Source organism: Pholcus phalangioides, unplaced genomic scaffold, assembly GCF_987345545.1.
Source record: "Pholcus phalangioides strain wild (caught in Gottingen) unplaced genomic scaffold, Ppha-v1.0 ptg000039l_1, whole genome shotgun sequence".
Classification (NCBI taxonomy): domain Eukaryota; kingdom Metazoa; phylum Arthropoda; class Arachnida; order Araneae; family Pholcidae; genus Pholcus; species Pholcus phalangioides.
This window is the reverse complement of record NW_028301625.1, coordinates 20,052,090-20,072,140: the sequence shown is the minus strand read 5'-3', so window position 1 is coordinate 20,072,140 and position 20,051 is coordinate 20,052,090. Positions and strand designations below refer to the sequence as shown.

Genomic DNA, 20,051 nt, shown 5'->3' with positions numbered 1-20,051 from the left:
TAGTGTACAATTAGATGGGCCCTGTCATTGAACTTATGAAGCGCTGGTTTTTCCACTTATCGTCATTTCTATTGTGGATTGTGGGAGGAATGGCTGATTTCTTGAAGCAGGTAAAGACAGATATGTATGGAATGTTCTGGAAGCTCAAAGACTATACCGGAAGTGTTTTCCTACAAGATACATGCTAAATAAGAAAAATAAAAAACACAGCGATTGCACCAGTGTCTGTGCAAAATTGGCTTCTTGCGCTGTTCTCATACTTCTGGCTATCCTGCATGACTTAGACAATGGACACATCAACAATCTATCATGTGTATTGTCAGAAAATTGTTCCTATACAGTTTCTGAGCATTCCTGTCTACGACACCATTCATGAAATGCATGTCAGCCTTTCCTTGATGTGTAAAATGACATTTTTTCCTGCAAACCACGATAAAAATGACGATAAGTTGATAATAAAAATTAATATGAGTGCAGTATAAAATACTAGGTTCATATGTGTATTTTATAAACAATTTCTCTTCAGTATTTAGGCTGGTACGATGATGATTCATTGGGAGGTTTGACTAAAACTGTTCAAGATATGTTGATTGCTGATCCGGAATTTGGTATGTTCGTTTCTCTTTCTTCATTTCCTTGGATACTTATTGTAATATGTTTGTCATTGACACAACTTGTCTGCAGAGATGATGATAGGTAGAGTAATAAAATTCACAGTATCTTTACTTTTTCTTTCATCATCTATTTTAAATCCATTGCTGGATAAAGGTCTCCTCTAAATTTTTCCATTTTACTCTATCTGATGCTTTTGCCATCCAGTTTCATTATTTATATACACTGGTGTAAGAAATTAAGAGAATTTGCAAACTTGGTCGATTATCTCTAGAACTACTGTACCGATTTTAATGAAATTTCATATGTACATACATTGATACAATACAAAACAAATAACCATTCAATAATTGTAATACACACCCATGCTCGTGCGTAACACTCGTTGAAGTCGGAAGGTATGAAACAGTGGTTGCAGAATAAACAAAAAAATGGGTTAATAGGGAGTATGGTCCCCTCTTACAGATATACAGGTCTCGCAGCGTGATTTCATACTTGAAATAAGGCAGTTTATCATATCCTGTGGCAATTGGTCCCACTCGTTCAACAACGCTGTTTTCAATCCCTGGATGGTTTCCGGAAGGGGGGGGGGTTGCGAGTTGCAATTGCCCTCCCCAGAACGTCCCAGACATGCTCTATAGGGTTAAGGTCTGGAGATCTGGCTGGCCAATCCATCCGGCGAATATCCTCACTCTCTAGAAAATCGTCGAGCAGAAGAGCTCCATGTGACCTCGCGTTATCGTCCATTAAAATGAACTCAGGGCCAACTGCACCCCTGAAAAGGCGAACATAGGGCTCCAAGACCTCATCCCTATACCTCACACCAGTTACAGTGCCTCTTTCAAAGACATGGAGAGGTGTGGCCATCCAACATGATGCCTGCCCAGACCATTAAACCTCCTCCGCCATAATGGTCGATTTCACAGACATTGGGGGGTAGGTAGCGGGTCCCTGGTTCTCTCCATATGAACGTACGGCGAGAATCGGTGCTTAGACTGAACCGGAACTCATCAGTGAAGAGAACGGGCGCCCATTGATCCATACTCCAATCTCTATGCTCTCTGCACCATGATAAACGGATTCTCCTGTCCGTAGAAGTGAGCAGGACACAAACAGCAGGTCTTCTTGCAAACAACCCTCTCTCATGAAGTCTCTTGGAAACAGTCACCCTTGATACACTGGTTCCTGTGGCTGCATACAAGTCACGAGAGAGCTGAGAAGCTGTAGCACTCCTGTTACGCCTCACTATAATCGACAAATGGTGATCTGCTCTGGCCGTCGTGGCTCTTGGACGACCTTGTTCAGGCTTTCTCTCGATGGATCCGGTATCCTGGAACTGTTTCCATAAGTTACACACGACGCTGGGCGTTAAATTGAACTCTCTACAAATCTGGACTTGAGATTGGCCTGCTTCTAGCCTCCCCACAATTCGCCACCTCATTCCATCATCTAAACGTTGGTGGTTACTCATTTTTACTGTTACAATTTGAAATTAATGGATTAAAATAACACCAAGAAATTCGCTGAGGTGTGCTAGCAAACGAAATGAGTCTTAACTTATGCGTGCTTATAAAGCCTGTTTCTCTACTGGCTCCACCTACACACACGTGTACGCTTACGTATTCGACGTACAAGATCTGCATTTTTGTCTAGAAGCAGTGGTTTTACATTCAGTTCAGTTCATGAAATTTGATAAAATATGCAAATTCTCTTAATTTTTTTCACCAGTGTAATAATATTTCGTTATTTATTATTGAAATATTATAGTTTTTTTTAATGAGATAGACAGTCTTTCCTCAGCCCAAGATATCAAGGAAACAGATATTTTCTGGATATTATGCTGAGGTGAACTTGGAAAGAAAAGTCATCTTGTCTCTGCCGGGACGTGAGCCCAGGCCCTCTTTCATACCGGGCAAACATGCTACCATCTACACCACTGAAGACATGGCCCTTCCTTCCTTATTTCATGCATTGTGGTCTAGCGGAGACAAGATGACTTTTCTTTCAGAGTTCACTTCAGCATAATGATATCCAGAAAGTATCTGTTTCCTTGATATCTTGAGCTGAGAAAAAAAGCTTTCTATCTCTCTACTGTCCCACCTGGAGGCCATTTCCTGAAGTTAAGAAAAGCTACTTAAGTAGATTAATGCCTCTACTTCAGCACTTCACCCACAGTGCATGAAATAAAAAAAGGCAGGGTCATATCTCCAGTGGTGTAGATGGTAGCATGCTTGCTTGGTATGCAAGAGGGCCTGGGTTCATGTCCTGGAAGAAACAATGACTTTTTTTCCAAGTTCACTATAGCATAATATCCAGAAAATATCTGTTTCGTTGAGTTTTTTTAAATGTTTGAAAGATTAGAATTGTATGTTATAATTTCTAAAATATTCAAAAGATTGTTTGCCCATGATGTTTTTGATTGGGAAGACATTCCGATTCTTTTTCTGGACAGACAGTAAAGATCTCTTGGGAATACGTGATGATCAGGTTATATATTTAAAAAAAACAAAATAACGTAGAATCTAAACTGAATATAACAAAGTTGCATAAGACCATTAAAAATATCTGTTATATTCAATGTTTTTTATAACTGGTACACAATGAAAATTTTTATTCAGAGAAGCAAATCTACTTACTCAAAACAAAGAATTATCTACTCAAACTTAATTACAAAATAAGACATAAGTAGATTTTTTTTTAATGATGAAATTTATGCTAAGTTTATGAATTTCTTTTCTAGTAACTAGAAATTTTCAATAAAGTTAATGTTCTAAGCTGCAAAAATCATCTGTAAGTTTTAGAGGCTGTCAGTAGCAGATTTCAGTCATGTATTTTATGTTTCTTGATTTCTGTATTTTTGTTAGTGATAATGACATAATAGGCAAAATTAACATCGGCGAAAAAATAAATTTTTTTGTTACACTTTTTTTTCTTTTTTTTGCATGGTTCTCTACCACTGATTTTATTATTTCAATAGGAAATGAAAGTTTTCTCTAATTATATACCAGACATTATCAAAACATCTGCGCAGGACAAAATTCTAATTGTCTTCATTATGCTAAAATTCCTGAGGTCAATACATGACAACAGTTGCCAGTAAAGCTCCTAGAAATATCAGGATGGCTTATCAGACATCTTGTTCTCCATGTACTCTTATAGCTATAAAAACTCTCTTAGAAAAATATTTTATGGTAATTTTTGAGTTATTTTTTCTTTTTTTCTAACAAACAAGAAAATTTCATGCTGCTCTTCATTATTTCCTTATATTTGCCTTTGTATTTGTAATTCTTTCATAGGCCAGGTTTTAGGAATAACTTATTAATTCATCTCAAATACCCATCAAAACTATTTTAAAACTACATTTGGAGGGATATTACAATTTTTATTCCTGTAAATTGAATTTTACTACCTGGTTTTATCAAACAAGTTTTTTTTTTATGTTGCATTTTTCTTCATAATCTAAGCATGTTTTCTTAGGATAATAAATTACCCATGTCATTTGGTGGAAAGCCATTTTCATCAATTGATACATTTTTGTGATGGATGTTTTCTTAAAAACTTGTATATGCATATTTTAAATTGTATGTGCAAGCAAAAAGCATTTTATGAAAAAACTCAGAAAATTTTCTGATTACGGCCACATTACTTTGCAGTTTTTTGCAACTCTATCTGTCTATATTTTGGTTGCTTGTTTTCACTAGTTATATTTTGATTTATCAAGTGTGTACTTGATGTTTTTTTGAACAAATTTTAGCGATGGGAAAGGCTCTTGCTTTAGGAATGGATCTTGTAGGAACCAGTCGAAGCATATTAAAGGATAAGCAGTTTGCTGAAGATTTGAAAGCCCTTGAAACAGAAGCTTTTTCTCAGGAGCAAACCTTGACATTAAGAGAAAGAAATCACATCAATGCTATTTCTTTATGGGCATCTGGGTAAAGAAAATATTTTTTCATTTTCTTTTATACCAGGCATTGCTTTGAAGTGACAACAAACTCAGAGGGAGTAATATTAGGCATTGACAGGAACAAAAATTTTCCCTAGAACATGATATCGAAATCACATTTATTCTGTGAAAATCGCAAAAATACTTATGAAGGGTGTGACGTTGAGTGGATAAAAAGGCCAATAATAAGTAAAAAAAAAATTTATTTGACAGCATGATTACAACACTGCCTGTGTGGTGTACAATATAAAGTACAATAATAAGTACAAAATAAGCACAAAAAGCATTTACTTGACAGCACGATTACAATACAGCCTGTGCAGCACAGTTCAGTGTCAGCAAGTAGATGATAAGAAATAATTACAGAAGTTGGTGCCGCGAAGGTCATTGCACAGCCGAGAGCAATGGAGTAATGATTGTCGGATGTTCTCAAAGATAACTGGGTGTGCTGGCGATGTCTGCCGATTTTTACGATTTTCACCATCTCTAAACGTGTTTGCAATACAATGTTCTATGGCAAGTTTTGTTCCTCTTAATGCCTAATATCATCCCTCTGAGTTTGTTGCCACTTCAAGACAACACCCTGTATAACAAATTGAAAGTATTGAACTTATCTTTAACCTAAAATGCATCTACTATAGGGGTTGAAATTGATTAAAAATTTTAACAATGATTAATCTGATATTTTTTATCAGTCAATTGAATGATTAATTAAATTTTAATTGTTTATTTTTAAATGTCATCCATTTGTTACAAATGTAGTATTGTTAGCTATACAAAATTATCTGATGTATAAAGATTTTTTTTATTTATTTTATGCTCCTCTTAGCCAGGGTTAGCAGGTTTTTGACATGTCATGTCAAAAACCTCAAATATTGCTTTTGAATATGAAAATTCCCGTTGAAAATACACATATTGATTGCATGCAATGTTTACAGTGACTATGTTATACAAAGAATAAATATATACTTAATATGATTATAAAATAGTTTTCTGCTCTCTACAGAATTATTTTGGACAATATATGTGTATTTTTTAATGTAAAATATATAATTTGAATAGAGCATAGCTTAAAAGCTGAAGAAAAAATTGTGAAACTATCTGATATTCCTTAATTCAAGATGAGATTCTCGATCTTCAAAAATTTCTTCAACTGCTTATTTATGTGTATTAATATAAACCATCTTCTGTACTCTTTTCATAACAGATAGGTGTTTGAAAGGTCTTTTATGCCAAAAATAATATGTTGATTTCTGTTATAAATTATCTAAATAATCACTGACATTTAAAACAATACCCTTATTATGCATACATTAGAAGATAGTTTGAAGGTAGTGGGGTTCGAACCCCACAGTGGTGGTCGGCTGAAGTTGGTTTTCTGTGGTTCCCAACTTCAAGGCGCAAATGCGAGCCGATCTCCCTGTTACAAAGTCTCGCCACAGAGAGCAACAGTCCTACAACGGTAAATCATTCAACCATAACACTTCACTCATAGTTAGAAAAACTGGGGGCAGATGACAGCACTACACATAACAAGCATTACACAGAAACAAACTTTACGTCAGGTTGCACTACACGTACATGCACATTCCCGCAGGTACCGATTCGTTGGGGGGTTCCGTGGGGGGGGGTGCATGCGTGGTGTAGCAGCAGTAGGTGGGGCCTCCAAAAAATGGCTCGGGGATCCATGATGCTCTTAAGTCAGCCACCTCGTTAGGCAATTTGCCTGTTGCGGCGTTGTATTTGTATTTGTTTGCAATCAAAATATATGTATTAAATAATCCTTTAATTTAGCAGTGCTGATTGCATATGGTGCTTAAGAAATGCTCCTATAACTTATTCTAAGTGAAAAAGTAAGAGAATGACAACATTGACAATAAGTTTTTGACTGTTTTAATATTGAGTAAGTTTCTGATGTCGAAAACCTAACCTTGATCTCTATCACACATATTTTGAATAAACAGCTCTTTTTCGCTTAACAAATTGAATACAGGTAATATCAGTAGTTTAGATAAAATGATCATAAAATCTTATATTATCTGCTCTAGACTGTCTGTCAAAAAATTCAAAATTGCAAATTATAATTATTATTTAGTTTTTATTATTACAATAAATTAATGTTTAAAAATAAAACGTATTATGCAAAGAAGTAAGTTACTCATTATTTATCAACCTATTGTGTTTAAAATATTGTTCAAAAGCATCTGTTTAGGTTTTTGATGGTTTAAACCAGTTTTTGACACTTGTCATGTCAAAAACCCAACCCTGCTCTTAGCACAATGTCAATAAATAGAGAAATTAAAAAAGAAATTAAGGTTGCAGTGTGGGAGTAAGCAATGAATTATACTAAACTATTTGTTATGTCATCGATTTTTTTTTTTGGTTGGGCTTTTCGGTCCACTATAATTGTGACTGCAAGTGCTTTCTTAATATCATTAGCACAATCTTTGAGTACGTACTTCAAAATAGATGCATACTAGATTTCTTTTGCGTATTTCAAGTATTATGAATTCTGGGTGCCCTACAGGCTGCACGTTTATAGGGAAAGTTGTTTCATGGAAACAAAATAAGCAATTCAATTTCCTGCCATAGCCATTGAAGTTTTCTGTTATATTGGAACATAATTTAAAATATCTTGTCAGTTTTGTCAGACAAATCAGGTTAATTTGCAGTGTTAATGTTAATTGAGTATTAAAAATTTTTTAATCAAATTGACAAGCTAATTCAATTGAAAGTTTTAATTATATTTAACTATCTTTAACCCTTTAAGCAGCAATTAAAAAACACTAAATCCCTCTTCAAAATGTCATATCTTTTTTAATGACGAAGACTTTCTTCTGATTTTCAGCAGGTACAAACTAAGGGATATAGAGAAAAGATTTATATTGAGAAATCATTTTTACAATATATCTCTGGGCTGGTCAATTCTAAAATAACAGGTTTTTATGGAGACGAGATATCTTATCATTGCCGCTTAAAGGGTTAAGTTAGACCAGCCGTACTGTATTATAAATTTAACACTTTTTTTATTAAGGGTAATTTTAACTACCACTTCATGTAAACACTTGTATCACTTCAGGGATGAAACTAGGGGGTGTCAGTTGTTCCCATCGTCAAAATTATGGGAAATGAACTGGTATGTGTCTGTAGAAAATTATCTTTTTTTTAGTCACTTTCAAACAAAAACCAGCAAATGTGTTTATTAATTTTTTATTGCCTAATTGATTATTATTGTCACGACTTTTTTGTTACTTAAATTTTTTTTTTCACGTTTCTCATTTATACAGGCATTTCACTGAATTTTGTGTAAATGTATGGTTTGTTATACAACATGAAATTTTGATTCTGTATTAGAAGTTCAGTAGGGTTCACACTGTGCATTTTAGCCTGAAAATTTTTTGTTATGCCAAGGGGTGCATTCAATTCATTATTTTTCAATCCTGTATAGATATCACAGTGTATTGAATTGTTTGTGTATGAAACATGGTTTTACCAACGTACTTAATTTGAGTCCACCTCTATGAAAGGCATATTTTCAGTGGAATTCTTGGGTGGCTCCACTTAGAGAGGTTTCCCTGCATAAGCTACCCATTTTAGTTCATACTAACCATAAGGTAAATGCATTAATGTATATAGTCAAGCCTGGATGTAATGAAATGGCACAGGAACATGAAAAGCATTCAGGAAATCTGATATTCATTATAACTCATGCATGATAAATGAGAGGAATCTACTGGAAGCAGTGTTTGTCAGCCTATGGTTCACAAAGATGGGATAAGTGGTCCTCAGACAGACTAGAAAATTTAATTACAATTAAAATTATTTACATGTGTCACAAATATTAGACATAAGCTTGAATATAATGACACATATACAGTCTATGCTTGTTTTTACAAACTCATACAGTCATGAAAAGTAGTTCATAAAATCAAAAGTTTGTAAATTAGAGGTTTGAAAGAATAGTATATTGTTTGGGACAAGAAGATTATTTTGTAAAAATGCACAGTTCATGAATTGGGGGTTCGTAAAGTTAAGCATCGACTGTACTGTAAGTCATTTGATCTCAAAGTCTGCATCATGGCTTTTAGGGGCATCGCCAACCTATGTCAGGCTGTCCAACTTATGTATGCCTCTTCTGTGATTTAAAGTTGTTCTTTTAGACTATTCTGAGAACCATGGGTAAAGTTTGGCTGAAGTAAAAGAGCAGTGGATAGCCAAAGTTTAACAACCACTGCTGTAAGTGGTCTGTCAAACTGTTATGGACATTTTAATAGTCCCAGGGTTTACAAAGACTAAGAAATCCCGATATAAATGAAACTGGTTATGTCCATCTTTCTTTATTTGAACAGTTCTGGAAAAGAACAGAACCAGTGCTATCTATAGTTGGGAGATTGCCATATACCTATTGATAGCACTGGCAGAATACACCCATAGCCTTTCTCAGAATATACAGTTGTATTTTGTGTTTATACTTTGTTTCTGAAAGAGAACTTCTGATTTTATGGAATTTCATCTTATGAAAAAAAAATTAAGTTCTTGTCAAAAACTTTGTTACATCCAGTGCTGTCTTAATGCATGGGCTTACCCAGCCATGGCCCGGGGTTCTCAAGAGAAGAAAGGGCCTCACAAAAATAAGATCTGGTTGAAATTTTCGAGAATTTGCCAGGTAGGGCCTCAGAAAAATCACTTGGCCTGGGGGCCCCACGATGCTCTTGAGACAACCCTGGTTACATCCAAAATTATTCATAAATACAACAATTTGTTGTGAGTGATATTTTTAACATTACGGTCAAACCTTGTTAGTGGCTCATCTGGATTGCATCACTCTGCTTACCAGGTCAGTTTTCTACAATCCTGATTGTCTTGGTGTTCTTATATCATTAAATTCCTGATAATGCATCTCCACACTCTGCTTAAAGGGTCACTTTTGTGAAAGTACCCTTCATAAATTTTCATTGTAATCGAAAACTCTTCATACAATGTATACTCTCTGGTCCCTACCTGGATGAAAGTACCCATAGCAATTTACACAAAATCTTATTATCATGAGGGCTACTTATGCACTTAAAGCGCATGAGTGTGGCCATACGTTAAGATGACTCTGAGAGAGCCCTGTGGCAGAGTCCCTGTTTTTATGCTTATGCATTCCACCACCCCTTCCCCCACCAGACTTCAATTCCCAATCACCGATAATTTAGAATTTTTTATTGCTGTTATAAAATTGAATATTATTCTTTTAACTTTGGTCTCATTTGTACAAGAAATTCATGCACCTGAAGCCTCCAGGCTATACCCAGGTCGACTCGTGCATTGAGACAACCTAGGTCAATTCAAACCCAAAATGAGATTTTCACTCTAGACGTTATTTTTATGTCAAAAGAAATTCTTTGGTATTATTTTCTTTCAATTTGTGCTTTCTCATTGTTTTAAATTCTTTCTGTTAGAATTTTGTTTTTCGAAAAGGATGTATTAGGAATTCACATGAAAGTCATAAAAATGATATTTCCTCAATATTTTCATCATTTATCAACAATGTTTTTTAGTAGATTTTGCAGCCTATAAAAGCAGTGTCAAAGTCAAAGCTAATAATGCTTTCATCATTAAGAAATTAATATAAGAGCATATTAATTCACAATGTGTTTCATAAAAAATAATTTGCCTTCATTTATCAAACACTTTTTGTGTTTTTTAGTAAACTGGGGTAGTTGTTATAATTGTAATTTTAATTATTTCTGGTCTAATAAATTTAATTTTTATTTCTTCTAATTTATGACCATTTTAATTATTACTGGAATAGTTTTTTGCATAAAAACTATGAAGAAATTGACTGCAGTCAAAATAACTCTATCTTGAGCTTTTGTAAAACTTCATGGGATGGAAGGAAAAATTAAGATAAATAATTATAAATTGATATAATAATCCTGGATCAATAAATTTCTAAAATGGAATACATTTGACTAATAAACAGTTTGTTTTACGTGCATGAGTTCATCAATGGGGAAAGAGAGTAATGAGACTATGGTTTGCTCTGTTCATCGAGTCACTCTGCTTATGGGGGAGGTCATATTTTTGCTCTCCCAAGAGCGACCCCTTAATACAGTTTGACCGTGTGTGTATATATATATAAGTAGAAATTAGAAAAAAGAGAAAATAAATAAATAGAACAATGAGAGAAGGTCGTTCTCAAGGGGGACCCCCCCCCCCACATTGTCCTAAACAGCAAAAATGTTTCTGATGATAGTAAGCCAAAGATATTCATAAAACTACCATCCGTAAAAATCTTAAATTGACGAAAAACATTGTTTTTACAATGATAAAAGTTTGCTTAATTTTGTTGAAAATGATCATGGACACATAATAACCGGTGATCTTCCTATTAAATATGATGAGCTCAGAAGTTTAATGTCGCTTGGTTTCAAATTCAGACTTCAAAAAAACTTTCTGATAGATAGATATAGATTTTAATTGATATATTTCAAATAATATCAATTTAATGATTGCCAAGGTTTCTCGTAAATACTCTTGACCTGTTGAAGATATCCAAGAATGTAAATTCAGTATTGTTAATGACATCAAAAACAATCTAAGTTTACATCATTATCGGCCAGAATTTGAGAAAAAATATTTTGGTAACTTTAAAAAGCTTTTTGAAAAAATTAAAAACAATTAAGAGAAATTTGTTATTACAGTTTTTGATAAGGCAGCTAATAACTTTGCGATTATTTGCAAGTTATATTATAAGAACTTGCTGCTTAATGAATACAACAATATTTGCACATACACTACAATAGCAGGACCATTAAAAGAGATAGATAATAGGAATTTTGCTTTTCTTAAAAAACTTAAAATTAATAATTTTTTTTCTCATTATCCATATTTGTTTGTAACTATTAAATTTCATGAAAAACCTATTAAATTTAGATTAGTCACTTGTGGCACCAACTGTTATAATAGTGACTGTGGCAAGAGGTTTTTTAATATCTTAAAAAATATTTTGGACAAAATAGAGTTGGAAGAAGACTTTCATCATAAAGAACAATCAGAAAGTTTTGAATTTTTTAAAAAATTCTAAAATTAATAGTATTGAAACTTTTGATTTTGAAAATTTGTTCACCAATATTCCACAAAAAAATATCTTTAATTTATGTAAAATACAAGAACATTATTCCTTCAGAAATTTTTTTTAAAATAATTTGGTAAAAATTTGCATCTTTTTGAGAACTACTTGTATAACGGCATCGACACCTTTAAACAAATCAAGAGTATACCCATGGGCACTTGCTTTTCTAGTGCATTTGAAAGTAATTTTTTTACATTTTTATGAAACTAATATTTTCAATGAACACAAAATCGGGTTTTAGATATATCGATTTCGTTATACTTAATTTTGAGAATTTTCTGTAATTCGTCATCATCATCAAGTATAAGATCATTGATATATCTAAACCTTGATTTTGTGTTCAGCAATCGATGATCTCATTATAATTAATTTTGAGAATTTTCTGTAATTAAATGATGATATTTACCTTACGGACTTGGCACTTAAGAGAACCAATCATGACTCCCTTTCTGCAGACCTTTTTTCCCTATTTGTCTAACTGCATTGCTTTATTGGAATTTTTGATAAAAGAAAAGAGAATTTAAATTTAAAGTTAATTTTCTATCTAACTTCAATTCAATTCTTCAATATCAGTGTTAGAATTCTCAAAAATATTTTTCGGACAACTATCAAGAATCAAAAAAACATGCAATAGTGTAAATGATTTCCTTAACCTTTTTACTGACTTTTTAAATATCTTGAGTGGCAATGGCTATCCATCTTCCTTTATGGGTTTCAAATTCCACCCACATTTTTTCACTTGTTAGTTAGTTAACGTCATTTGGATCACAATCTTGTGACATTTCTATTTAAAAGTTGAATTTCAGGTAGGATTTTTATATTTTTTTTAATTTCCTTTCTTATAAACTTTTTTGGAACACATTTTTGTGGTTGTGCCCATTAAATATTGTGTTACTAATGTATTCTTTCATGTTTTTCTAGTGATTCTAAATTTTTGTATTTTCTCAATTTTGCTTTTTCTTTCTTATGTTCTTTTGGACTTCCAAAGCTTATCATCACAAAAATGTTGGGGGAATGAATGGTAGTTTTATGCCTATCTTTGACTTACCATCATCAGAAACATTTTTGCTGTTTGGGACAATGTAGGGAGTCCCCCTTGAGAATGACCTCATTATTCTATTTATTTATTTTCTCTATCTTTGTTCTAATTTCTACTTGCATAATTTTCAGTTATGTGTATACACCTGCCTTAGGCGCTATACTCTGGCTTTGAAACTTTGATTTTTTTAAATTTTTCAACATTTTTTATTCTGAATCTTCAATTCAGTATTTCTTTCAGAATGTGTGTGTGTATATATATATATATATATATTATCGCAGGTACTTCCTAACATCTGATTTCATTATTAGCTGGCTTGACTGTATTTTTTCACATTCATTTTTTGTTTGCTACCTAAGAATTTAGAGCCACATTGAAAGAGGAGCTTGTTTGAATCCTCAATAATAATTTTGTATGCAACTTTTAGGAATCTTAGTGAAGCCACAAACATATGGGAAGAAATTTTGGCTGCTCATCCTACTGATGTACTTGCACTTAAACTAGCCCATGACACATACTTTTACTTAGGCTGGCAGAAAGAAATGAAAGAATCTGTGGAGAAAGTACTACCTCATTGGTCTGCAGGGATACCACTTTATGGGTGAATTTACTGTCTTTAATCTTTAGGCTTATATATTTCAATCTCATATTTTTCTTGTAAATGTGATTCATAAGCTCTTCATAACTTTTATGTACAGTCGAACCCCATTATAGCACCAACCCTGCTTAGCACCACTAATTTTAAGTGAACAGATCTTTCACATAAGGATTATAATTTAAAAAATCTGTTTTAGCGCCAACCAGGGTTGGTAAAAAACCCTTTTTTTTTTGTTTAAACCAGGTTTTATTGGTTTTAACCGGGTTTTTTTTTGTTTTAAATAGTATTAACATTAAAAACAATAAAATTTCTGAAAAATCATTCAAACTTCTAATAATTAAAATAAAATGTTTATTAATATAATTAACATTATTCCCATATTTAATTAATCAATAAATATTTCTTATATTTTAACAAAAACCAACTTTTGCAATTTAATTATTTTTTGCTTAACTCAATGGATTACTTCGTGTTTGAAAATTCTTTTAATGTTATTATTAATCATATAATATAAAGATATTTTCTCCAGTTACTTTCAATATGCTTAATTAGGAAGCTATTTTGCAAAAACTGTAATAAAAATTAGGTGAATATAATGTATTTAATGAAGCAATATATATATAATTTTATATATTAATTAAAGGGGGAAAAAAAGACTTAAAATGTAAAATTAATGACATCATCCAACACATGGGAAATTTGCTTGCAGAATGGAAACGATAGCCAGTCATGGCAAAATAACTTAATTATAGCATTACACGATTTCATAATTCATGGAAACATCACAAAAAGTGAAGTAATTGAACAAATAACTACAACTTACTCCAGAAATGTTAAATATTTTGTCCACTGTGTTCTTTCTGTCTATGAGGTGAAAGCACAAAAATTCTTGTTTAACAACAAATCAGAGTAGGCCATGGTCATGATGTGGATACACTTGCAATTCACCTTTATTAAACCAAACGCGCCCCCATGTTAATATTCCTGAGGAACTTCTAACATATAAAGGATACGCTGAAGCTCTTGCAATTCACCAAAGTTTGCAATTCGACCACTGTTCATAACATTTTGAGGTACCCCCACAGCCAGAAGTTGCAAGGGTTAAGGTCAAATGAACTGATGGCCGGCCAGGTGTCATGCAATCCTGTTATTGTCAAAATGGGTCTTCAGCAGCTGCTTTGCTGGTATTGCAATGTGCATCTTGATAGAAGTTGTTCTATCCACACACTGATGCTGTGGAAGTGCCAAAATTATGTGGCTGCATACAATATATTATACTGCTGACCAAGTACAGCATCATCTACTTGCACTTTCACCAAAGAAAATTCCATTGCTTCAGGAGTATCCATGCAAATTTCCAAGTCATTCTGACCAGTACTTATTGTATAGTTTTTGAATCAAAACTTTAATTATAATCACCCTGTATATAGCTGATTATTTTCATAAATCTGTAACTACTACTATACAGTGGAACCCTGATTAACTGGGCTTAACAGTGAAAGTATAAAAAAAAAAACTATTGAATATTAAGACACAGATATACAATAGGAGATGTGCTATTTCTTATGGGAAAGAAAATGAAAATGTCTGTGTAGGTAATGCAACTACTAGTACACTAGTCTTTGTACTTTAGGGACAGCTGGTGTCTTTATTGGATTATAGGACCACCTGCCCCTAGCATGATGGTATCACTACTATTGCTGCTTCTTTGTAAAGGGAAAAAGAAACCTTGTGAGATAATACATTTAGATGTGTAATGCAATCCTTATTCACATGAATTTGGTAAAGAAATAAATAAAGAGAAATAAATTTGATAATATAGAGCATCAGAATGTAGCCAAAGGTTAGAAAATGTGGTAAGAATGAGAAATTTCGGCTTCTGTATATAACTTTAAATAACTAAGATACTTCATATGAAAAAAAATATGTATTCAGGCCACACTTTTATGAGACTTTTTGAAAAAAAACCACTTACACCATCTTATGCCATTTAAAGATATACCATCAAAATATACCCCAAGAATATAAAATGTGATAAAAATGAAAAATTTTGGGTAATGATGAACCAATATGATATTTTTCAAGGAAAAAATGATATGTAGGACACTTTTATTTGACTTTTTGAAAAAAACCACGTTTAAACCAAACCACCCTGGCGCCAACTCAATATAATGCCAACTATTGTTTGGGTGTATACAAATTTTATGTGTTCTTTTCTGAGAATTCCCACATTTCTTTTCCATCAGTTTACTTTTCTGAAAGGAGTTAAGGATTTATTCTTTTCATTCCATTGTTATTATCTGTCAACATGACAACAGTTTGAGCAAATGATTTAAAGTATAAGGTGTGGTCAAAAGGTTTTAGAAAGCACATTTCTAAAGAACCATCCTATTCAAGGAAATGGCTTTATTGATAAGGAACTTAGAAATGTTGAATACTGTCACTTAGAAATGTTAAATTTTTTTGTTGGAGGAACAAAACAGGGAAACAACTTTCCAATTGGGTTTTGGGGCACGTATAAAAAGTTAACTTCTGTATTTTCATAATTTTGCAACCTCTGGCAACATAAATCAAATATCTGAGGTACTACACATTATTTGGGTACTTTTTCCAACTGGAAGTATGCCTCTAGGACCAATGGTTCACCAGTAAAATGCCATATGCCCCGTTACCTATGCGCCCTGTATATTAAATATAGTATGGACTGTTGTGTGAAATATTGTGCTGTGTTTAAACAAATATTGTGTTGTGTTTAAACAAATATTGTGTGGTGTGCCAATTCGCATGTTGCTTCGTTCGCCTGTGAGAGAGCGGCCACATTATGAACTAAAAAGCCACTTGAAGGTAGCTTGTCATCCAACAAAATATCAGATTTTCACTGCATCGAAATTGAAGTCAACAAACTGATAATTTTCTTATTTGAAAATCTGATTATTTATATTTTCTGATGGGCCTGAAATCCTAATAATGAATCATTACATGTTCACATAAACAGTTTTGTTACTGCGTCATTTTTCTTTAACGAATGATTCAAACAAATATTTAAAAAATTTCCAGACTTATTTTAGTTCATTTTTTTAAATTCAGAGTAGGGCTACAACATGAACCTATATCTTTGATACATGTATTATTGTTGAAAATGATGTGAAAGGTTCAACTTTTCAACTGTAATTCATTTGTGTGGCTACTCCCTCATTACTACTTTTATCCGCATGAAGAGAATAAAACCGTATTTTGGAAGCTACAACTGACATTTCTCAATGAAACCATAATTATTTACACAAAAAAAGAAAAAAACTAATTTGGAAATAATACAAATTTCATCCAGTACAGTAACTTGGTGACTTAGTACCGTCTTCAAGCGCACAGTTTACATTGATTGAAAATAATGTATTCTATTGTTTATTTGATTTTTTGTTATTTTCATAAATTAAAAATTAATCAAATTCAAACATATTTACACTTCAGACAATTTTTGAATAAGTATCTTCTAATGGGAAAACGGGGAGGGGGAGTAGAAAATTAGTCATGTTTGCAAGGGGGGGGCACAGCAATGAGAAATGGTTGAAGGGGGGGGGGGCATGGACAAAACAAGGTTGAGAACCACTGGTCTAGATTGTTAGATAATCTAGATGTTGGTCAGATAGTCTAGATTGTTAATTAAAAAAGGGAAATCAAAATTTTGGTTTTGTTTTTTACAGGAAATGCTCTCCATATTTGATTTGTCTTTATCACCTGATTTTCAAGTTGCTTTGTGTATCAATGTGTTTTTTAATTTTAGATATTTGTTTGGAATGTATGCTTTTGGACTTGTTGAAATTGAATCATACCGAAAAGCTGAAAGTCATGCCAGAAAGGTAAGTTTTATACACAACTGTTAGGAATATATACAGGGTGATCAGAACTTATGGACAAAACTTTAAAAGTTTAAATAGTAATGGAACACACCTGAACAAGCAATTTTTGTCACACAATGCATGTTCCTAATGCAAGTGGTGAACGGCTAGACTGCACTGTGGTTGAATGCATAAAATGCAGGTTTTCTAACTTATCATTTCTATTGTGGATTGCTGAAGGGATGGTTAGTTTCAGTGGAAGGCGGACAGACATACATTTTATGCGTAATGTAGCAGAGGGGAATGCTTTGGAAGCCCGAAAACTGTACCAGGAGGGTTTTTTGACAAAACTAAATGCATGAAATATTGTTGACAAGTCCTCTGTTTGCGCCATGAGAAATACAGGATGTTCCAGGTGTATGAGGACACCACAAGAATTCTGTTTCTTAAAGACACTGGTGCAATGGCTTGAAGGTTTTTCAATCTGGCATGTGTTTTGTGCGAAAACACTCCCTGTACATTCTCAGGGCTTCCAGAGCATTCCCATCGGTTGCACCATACATAGAATGCATGTCCACCTTTTCCTGATTCATGAAACCAGCCATCACATCCGCAATGCCCGATAGAAATGAGGATAAGGTGGAAAAACCAATGCTTTTTGCATTCAATCACATCGCCATCTAGCAGTTCACCACTTGCATTACAACCAGGTATTTGTGTGACAAAAATTGCTTGTTGAGATGTCTTTTATTACTTAAGCTTTGTCCATGAGTTCTGAATCACTTTATATGAATAAAAGTTTAAATAGTATTACATACACATATTATATAATTGTACATAATTGTATATAATTGTTACAGTATTATATAATTGTATTATATACACTCATGTCAAAGTTTGTCATGTATTGACAATTTTAGCAGTTCCATTCTCAGAACCAGTACAAAAATAGTGTGTACATAAAAATTACAATACAATATTTAAGTCACAATAGGCCATTAGCCCAGTTATTTGGCTGTATAAAAAAACACTGTTTCCCCCTTCCTCAGAACTTCCTCAGAAACTCTCTAATACAAATGTAAAAATTCTCTAATCTTCCCCCTCCCTTATCATCTAAAGATTGTCCCCCTCTTGTTGCTCATGTGCCTAATGTGATCATTGTGCTTTTTTTGAATGTATTTATCGATTGACAATCAGTCATCTCAGATGGGGTGAGTTATTCAAGAAAAGCTCCCTATGGCAACCTGAGATAAACTGTTCGGGTATAATTGCATGTCAAAGTAGCTTCCATTATTCTAGTGTTTGAGACAACTGGTGCATTTCATGCAGAATAATTATATACTGTGTCAGATAACTGAGAAAAGTGATATCATGTGTGACCAGTCTGTTCTACTTCTATGATCATATGACTAAGGCTTTGGATAAAAGCAAAAATAATTTTATCTATCTTGATTTCCAAAATACATTCAATTGGATCCGATTCTTGAAGCGTTTACATGAAATTGGATAACTTTCCAAATTGAATAGATTTATGGTTGAGAGATACAGGGGTTGGACAAAATAGTATGAACTCCTGTGAAATGAGGTGACATCTTTATTAATAGGCTGTTGGCCCTCCTTTTTCATTAATTGCAGCTCGTGTCCGCCGCGGGATGGACAAATACAAGTCATGCACAGCAGTCACAGGGATACGTAGCCACTCCTGCAAAAAGGCCACTAATTCAGAACGTGTCTTTAGAGGTGGAAACCTACTGCCCATTTTGGTCTGCAAAATACCCCACAAAGGTTCAATTATATTAAGATAAGGAGATCGAGTGGGCCACACAAAGTGTTGCAGTTCATCATGGTATTCATCAAGTCAGTCTCCAACAATTCCAGCAGTGTGAACGGGCAAATTATCTTCTTGGAACACAGGTAGAGAATCAGAGAACAAATATTGCACCATTAAATTAAGATGGTCAGCCAGAATACTGACATAAACTGCTGCATTAACCCGCCCATCCAGAACAACAAGTGGGCCGAGACCACGGTGACACATCGCACCCCACAGCATCACTGATCCCCCTCCATGCTTAACAGTAGGAAGGAGACAATCAATGTCGTAGGCTTGTGCTGGCGTTCTCCAAACGTAAACATGTCTGTTAGTCTGGAATAATGTGAACGACGATTCGTCTGACCAGATGACATTCTCCCATTGTTGTTGTCCAATTCTTATGTTCATGACGCCATGTTCATTTCAAGGCATTGCATGGTGTCACCAATGGTTTGGGAGCCGCTGTGGTGGTCGAGTGGTCATAATGACGGACTCGCATCGCGAGGACCGGGTTCGAGCCCCATCGTCACCACAGTGGTGGTCGGCTGAAGTTGGTTTTCTGTGGTTCCCAACTTCAAGGCGCAAATGCGAGCTGATCTCCCCGTTCAAAAGTCTCGCCACAGAGAGCAACAGTCCTACAAACAGTACAAATATTCAGTCACTACACATCACTCAGTTCACTTCTGAGATATAGATGGCAGCACTGAAAAATCATACACAACACTAGATACGCACTCAGACTGTTAGGTACACGCACTTACACTTCCGGCACAACTCACTAGGTAGTAAATTGCCTATGGCAATAGACCTGAGTTGTGCTCGGTTTGAAAAAAAAAATGGTTTGGGAATAGCCGCTCTACCTTGTATGTTTGCTGCATGCAATTCACGGCGGATTGTTTTTGTCGATACACCTTCCTGTAGATTTGTGTTCATCTCAGATGTTATCTGGGATGCTGTTATCTTGTGCTTTCTGGCCACAATCTGCTTCAAAACCCTTCTGTCTCTATCAGTCATCTTCGACTTTTGCCACTGTTATGCTTGGCAGATGATGTCTTTCCCTGTTTGCTATAGGCTGTCATTACCATCGACA

General features: G+C 34.0%; 1 protein-coding gene across 2 annotated transcripts in view; it reads left to right on the top strand.

Annotated features, from left to right (window-relative positions):
- The window catches only part of LOC149065668 (tetratricopeptide repeat protein 38-like), a 76,789-nt gene that overhangs the window by 12,653 nt on the left and 44,085 nt on the right, over positions 1–20,051 (top strand). For both annotated transcript variants that reach the window (XR_016195594.1, XM_089253414.1), the window contains exons 3-6: positions 527–608; positions 4,367–4,544; positions 13,142–13,315; positions 17,094–17,169. Coding sequence is in view for 1 of the 2 variants with exons in the window: in XM_089253414.1 (XP_089109540.1) it covers positions 527–608; positions 4,367–4,544; positions 13,142–13,315; positions 17,094–17,169 (510 nt within the window). In the remaining variant the exon portion in view is untranslated. The remainder of the gene's footprint in view (positions 1–526; positions 609–4,366; positions 4,545–13,141; positions 13,316–17,093; positions 17,170–20,051) is intronic.